Source organism: Genypterus blacodes, unplaced genomic scaffold (assembly GCF_046128005.1).
Source record: "Genypterus blacodes isolate CSIRO-AG114 ecotype Tasmania unplaced genomic scaffold, CSIRO-AGI_Gbla_v1 ptg000048l_1, whole genome shotgun sequence".
Lineage (NCBI taxonomy): Eukaryota > Metazoa > Chordata > Actinopteri > Ophidiiformes > Ophidiidae > Genypterus > Genypterus blacodes.
Genome location: NW_027466861.1, coordinates 696,708 through 703,262, shown reverse-complemented (window position 1 = coordinate 703,262; position 6,555 = coordinate 696,708). Strand labels below are relative to the sequence as shown.

Below are 6,555 nucleotides of genomic sequence, written 5' to 3'. Positions count from 1 at the left end.
GTTGAACCCGGAAGTTCACGAGAACCACACGGAAATGACGTCGTACCCTCCGCACTGTCAGCGTGCAAGCGGTGAAGGTGAGACAACATTCACGTAATGACACAATAACGATATAAACAGGGCTTATAAATGACAAACAGACACTAAAACGTTAAACATTTTGTCTGCTCGTGTGTGTTTCTCCCCGAAGTGTTGTTTTTGCGGTAAACGCTAACAGCTTCGTACCAAACTCCGTCTTAGAACAGCCGGTATTTACTTTTCCTCGCTTTAAATGGAATTAACCGTAAATATCGGAACACAACGTGATGCGCTTTACAAGTAGTAGAACACTTTTCAATTCGGCAAATGAACAAGACTTACATGAACGCGAATTATCATAAATCACTAGTTAGATCTGTCTGTATGCGCTGTTCAGCATAATGATGTCATTTATTCTTACGTTATTTTAGTGTCTTCAGTGTTATTCATGTCTGTGAGCTGCGTTCTGTCGCTGCAGTGTGATGACATCACTGTGAACTGCGGCACATCTGCACATCTGCACAGTCTCAACCCTTCTGTTTGGTTGTTTTCACTCAGATACTGTTGCCGTGTGTGGTTTATGTTATTAATCCAACCCGAACTGTTGGAGAGGCCAGAAGAAATACAGAAACGAGGTAACATAAATACAATATACTTCATTACAGTACAACATAAAATATACAGACTCTAAAATGCCCATGGCCAAAAGTACATTGTGTTGTAAATTGGAATTATATGATCCAGTTAAGTTTGATATTCATGTAGTGATGCTGTGTTAAGACTATTATAACAACTAGTTTGGATATGATGATTTACAGAGGAACTTGGAACTATTTGGGGTTTGAGTTTCAGTCCTAGTTACTATGTAATGACATAAAGTTAAGGTACCTGTGATCCTGTGATGATGATGATGATGATGATGATGGTGAGAGACGCTGCTGAGTCTCATGATGTTTGTGTCCTCCCCAGTGGAGCAACCATAGGTGTGCAGTCATGTGGCCCGTGGTCTGGACAGCCATGCGGACCTACGCCCCGTACGTCACCTTCCCGGTGGCCTTCGTGGTCGGAGCGGTGGGTTACCACCTGGAGTGGTTCATCAGGGGGACCCCCAAGCCTCGGGTGGAGGAGAAGGGCATTCAGGAGCTGAGGGACGAGAGGAAGCTGCAGGAGCAGGCGGGGAAGGACGGCACGCAGGTGCTCAGCCTGAAGGAGAAGCTGGAGTTCACACCCAGGGCGGCTCTGAACAGGAACCGAGCAGAAGAGAGCTAACTGAGAGGGCTGAGAGAGGCGCTGCTGCCGTCCCCCCTCTAGAGGGTGGAAGAGGAGCGAGCCAGGGCCCTCAAACGCCTCCACTTCCTTTTCCACTTGACCACAGATCCTCAATCATGACCAAGCAGATGTGTCAGCACACCAAGAACTCTGTGAAGCTGTAGGATGGTAGAATATGTCACATTTTACTGAATGAAGTGTAAATTACATGTAACTTTCCATCTATACTGCACATCGATCAATCACTACAGCCGCTGTTATCAGATCTGTTATTTATGTGTTGTCGGACGATTACACTAATCTGTCGTTTTTGTCGTTTTGTGTAGAAGAAGAAATTTCTGTGCGACGTCTCTGTCAGAAAGTTATTCTCTCTTATTCTGCTCTGTGTGCTTCAGAGAGGATCTGGTCTCCGCTGATGTCGTGTCATGACCTGATCACCTGTTCACCTGTTCACCTGGTATACTTTCATTTTAGAAAGTCTGGACAGTTTGCACGCTTAGAGTTTGACTCATGATGTTCAATGATACTGAATGTAAACATGATTCATATTTGTGTGCTGAAAGTGACTGCAGCGACCTGGACATCAATTAATAAAGAGAATGCCAGTAAATGTGAGTGATTCTTCTTCTACTGTTGCCGCCCGCTGCGTTGTTGCATAAGTCTGAAGTCTGAAGAAAATGAATCAACCGTTCAGACGTAGATGTGAAACAATGCATCAGCCAAGGACAAATGAACATCAAAGTCAGGAAGGAAGGAAGCAATGACTCGGCTCATTCAGCAAGGAGCAGGAAATCATTTTCCAGGCAGAGACGAAGCGTCCGCTGAGTGAGACGCGCTCTCATCAGCACCGGCTTTGTACACCAAAATGTCAACAAACCTCAAATCTAAAGCCCAACCTTTTCTCAGATCTGTATGCATGTATCCACCGCAATCTCACATCTTCTAACCGAAACAAGCGCTCACATTCTCAACCCGTTTGTTATTCCCTTAAAACAGGATGTAAGCTGCAGACTGGCTCTTTAAATAGTCTTCTGACGTGACCTTTGACCTCGCCACATTCCCTATTTAACCAGAAGCGTCTTCATGAGTTATTCACGTCCATAAAAAAGATGTGAACACAAAATGTTTCATTGTGGATTTCAAAACAAAACCTTTATGCCGTCGTAAAAACCCCAAGCTTTTCCAGTTCATTCACGCACGCTAATGCAATAATGATCTTGTTGACGCCGTTCGCTCCGGGCCCGCAGCGTTTCCCGTCTTAAATCATCCGACATAAAGATTCCCTTCCCTCCCCGGCTGGCTTTAATGGACGATAACCTTTCCTGCCTGCCAGGATCGGCTCTGCTACATTAGCCTCGCCACCGGCCAGTGAGAGCGGAGAGATTAAGAGGCCTCGCGTTTACATTGGCAGTTGGAATGCGGCGCTATCAGCGACTAATTGGCCGCCGGCGAAAACCGACTAGCTAAAGCGCGGCGTCAATGTTCCGAGCTGTAATTATTCCAAGCTGCGGTGAGTTTTTGTGAGGGCGGCGAGGTGAAGAATGAAGGCTTTTGTAGTGTTACCTGGTTAGACTGAGGGAGGGTGTGTGTGTATGTTTGTGTGTACAGGGTAAAGACGCTGCTGACGGTCTCGTGGGAACAATCAGAGGAGGAACACACCTCTTAACAATGGCTCAGCTCCTCAGATGTGGATGGGAGCTGTGGGAACCAAGCACAGGGGCTCCTGGGAAAGCGGGGAGGGTTTCAGGGAGGCGCGCCATTGTTCTGGGCTCGATGGGGACGATGGGCTACCGACGGTGATGCTGCACCAAGCCCCACATCCTGAGAGGAGAGACCGGAGATGGCGTTCCCTCTGCTGCAGGAACAATGGAGCCGTCTGCCTGCTGGAAAGGCACCACACACAGACACACACACACACGGACAGAATACTCTAGGAATGATTCAGGTGCTGCTGTGTATCAAACTAGTACGAAGAAAAGCAGCTGAAACAAAACCTAAAGACAGTTTTAAGGCAAACTGAAGAAGAACACTTAAATGTATTGATTATTGTTTCGGACATGAACTTCAATCAGACAGATACTACCTTTTGTGTGATACTTACATACAGAATCCTACCAGCATGTATTGATTGAAATACCCATAAAATATCACCGTTGTTTGGTAAAAACACATCAGTTTTACAGTTTTTCCATTCCAACAAAATGCCAGAGAATCACGGCTTTCAACAACAAAACATCTCGGCTGAATCCTGTTTATTGGTTTTTGCTCTAGTAGAATAAATTTAGACTCTAAATCTGCTAAACGATCCCTGGAGTGCAGTTAAGATGATTTGACACATAGGAGACCCTTAAATGAAAATAAGACAAACACACACAGTCAGATATGAAAGTAAACACACAGGAGGTAAAGAGGAATTGTACTTGCAACTGCAATCGGCTGCCCGCCACTCAGCTTTAAAATGGATCAAGACCCCGGTTCGCCTCACACACACACACACACACACACACCCACACACACACACACACACACATCTCTGTCAGGCCATAAGTGCTCCTAACCCTTTTAATGGACTTTGGTAGCACAGCAGGCACTTTGCCCGTTTCCCGTCATCCCTCGTGGGCCTTTGATGGACCCCCGGCCGTGACATCAGGTCAACAAAGGGGCGTAGGGGTTTGGAGGTGGAGGGGTGTGGGGGAGCCAGGGAAACACAATGCAACAATGCCCGTTGCAGCACCATTGTCAGGGTGAACGATGGTCCCCAGGGAGTAACAATGCAGGAACAGGAAACAGATAAGGACCCACTTCCTGTCCCGCGTCTAAATTTAGGAACATATCGAGGCACTTTTGTATTGTTTTATAGAAAGCCAAAAGTCTATCTGATTTTCTATTTGACCGGCTGCACGGACACGTTACGGACACGTTACGGACACGTTACGGACACAGAGAACGTGACGCTAAAGTGTGTGTGTGTGTGGGTGGGTGGGTGGGGGGGTCACAGGCTGGCACGTTATTTCCATTTACAGCCAAATAAAGACATGTTGCATAAACTACCACAATATGAACTCTCTCACAATCTAGCAGCCTATTTTAAGCCCCTCTGGTCCCATGTGTGTGTGTGTGTGTGTGTGTGTGTGTGGAAAGTCTGAGGTCACGTTTGCCATTCTTGGCCTTTTTTTAGATGGCCAGCTTAAAGTTTGGACTGGAGTTTAGGATCGAGATGGTAGGGGATTGAGTATAGAAATGTGTGTATGTTCAGGGTTCTGTGTTTTTAAGGCAGGACAGGCGACTATTCAAAGACCTGCTGGCCCCCTCGAGAACAGCCTGTGTGTGTGTGTGACTGCCTTACTGTCAGCAGTGTAATCCTGTGACTGTCTCCAAGCGCAGTGGGGGGAAATGCATCAGCAGTGAGTCCAACAATGTGAGGAAACGCAGTCAGAATGGAAGCAGCGGCCTCACACACCAGGGGGTCTTTCCCCGACCTGTGACTCCCGTTTCTGATGAATCTCATCACTTTAAGTACAGGAAATGATCCAGACACATTAACAGCTCAGCAGAACAACTTATTTGATCCACAAATCAAAGGAATCATTTGTGTCCTACGCTTACACACATAAGGTGCAATATACGCGTGACCTGCAAGCGCAGTACGAAGAAGTGAGCGCCGCATTGCTGCCCTCTAGTGGACATACTTTATTTATTTGTTTGCAGGGCATTTGTTTCGCACAATGAAAGGTCGAGGCCCCTGTGAGGCAGATATCAGCCACACGTTTACAACTCTAACAACAAGCAGCGCTCACTGTGTGGAAGCTGAAAGGGAAACAACAAATCTGTGCGTTTGGTTTCTTCTTCTTCGTCTTCGATGAAGATGGAAGAAGCAATGATGCTCTTCCGTACCACGCCTAGCTTTGGTTTGTCTGTGAAACGGTGATACATTTTTGCCCCCACGCAATCTGTTCTACAACCCCTCACACACGTAACCAAACCCATAGATGTATGCACACACACACACACACACACACACACACACCTGGACTGAGATAAGAGGCTGCGTGGGAAATCCAGCCAAGTTGTTGCGAGCAGCTTCTGCAGGCTCTGTTTGGATTGTGCTCAACCATTTCTGGCCGGTTTATTCTTGACTCTGCCATGGCAACGGACCCTTAACAAGAACACCTCAGGAGACTTACAGACGGCCTTCACCCCTCTATTTATTTTTATATTTTTTTATATTCGAGATCAAATGTCTGCATAAACATCAGATTGTGTCACGTCTCTGGTTTGTGGGGCGTTTGTTCCGTCTCTGTCGTGGTCGCGTGCACCTTTGTGTGAGGTGAGCGACTTCTGGATTTCATCGATTGCATTCCAGGAAAGCGGCGTTAAGGGGGGGGGGGGGGGGGGGGGGGGGGGGCCAGCATGGAGCCTCGTTCCACCTTGTGTGAACTTTTACTGCCGTATAAATTATCCTGCAGGCAGATTTGGAAACAGCCATTAAATCAAAGTTATTCCTCCAGTTTGTTCGGCTCGCCGCTGATTCACTATGTTTGGAGAGCAGAACGTGCACAGAAGCAGTAAACAACACAGAGAATCTCCCCCCGCACCAACAATACCATCTGACAGATCGCCTCCTATCTGAGGAGAGCTGGAATTTAATGCACGATGGTTCACAATCCGCTGGGTGTGTGTACCAACATTTCTGTCACTGATGGCCCCTCTTGTTGTACACCGGATTTTTGCAGAGAATCAAAACTATTTAAATTTTTGCTTTCATAAGCTGAACTTGCAACATACAAAGATCAGAAGCTAAGTCCTGTTTTTCTCCTCATGGTCACCATAGTGATTTTTACGTCGTAAATGTTGCAAGCGCTATTCCCGGTTTTGGCTTGGTGACGGTTCAAGGTGAGTATTACTGACTAGCATTGGCGCTAACTAGCATCTCCCTCCTGTAGATACCAGACAAAACCACGTGTCAAGTTCTTAAACTGACAAGTGACAAGACTTTAACAGCAACATTGCGATGTGCGGCTGAAAGTCTAACACGCTGCTGCTTTGTAGCTAGCTTGATGTAGCAGTGCAGAGGCTACGCTAGCAGCATAATGACGGCAATGAGACTACAGTATTTATCTCTGTGGAAGCTTCTAATTAGCAATAAATTCACAAAGAAATGTATAATATCTTGGGTAACATATTGTCAGTGAATATTGAGATAAACCTGAGTGAATTTGAATTGTAGCTAGTTAAAACTCCAGCGACATCATTGAAATGAGCTTCATC

General features: G+C 46.4%; 1 protein-coding gene across 1 annotated transcript; it reads left to right on the top strand.

The window, feature by feature from the left end:
- Positions 1–1,887, top strand: smim12 (small integral membrane protein 12). Its single transcript, XM_076149882.1, has 3 exons — positions 1–77; positions 577–653; positions 988–1,887. The coding sequence occupies exon 3, from the start codon at positions 1,012–1,014 to the stop codon at positions 1,285–1,287; it is 276 nt and encodes a 91-aa protein (XP_076005997.1). The 5' UTR covers positions 1–77; positions 577–653; positions 988–1,011; the 3' UTR covers positions 1,288–1,887.
- Positions 1,888–6,555: the final 4,668 nt, after the last annotated feature.

Excerpts from the sequence above, each read along its gene's own strand:
- smim12 (XM_076149882.1), top strand. The coding sequence starts at position 1,012 with ATGTGGCCCGTGGTCTGGACAGCCATGCGGACCTACGCCCCGTACGTC.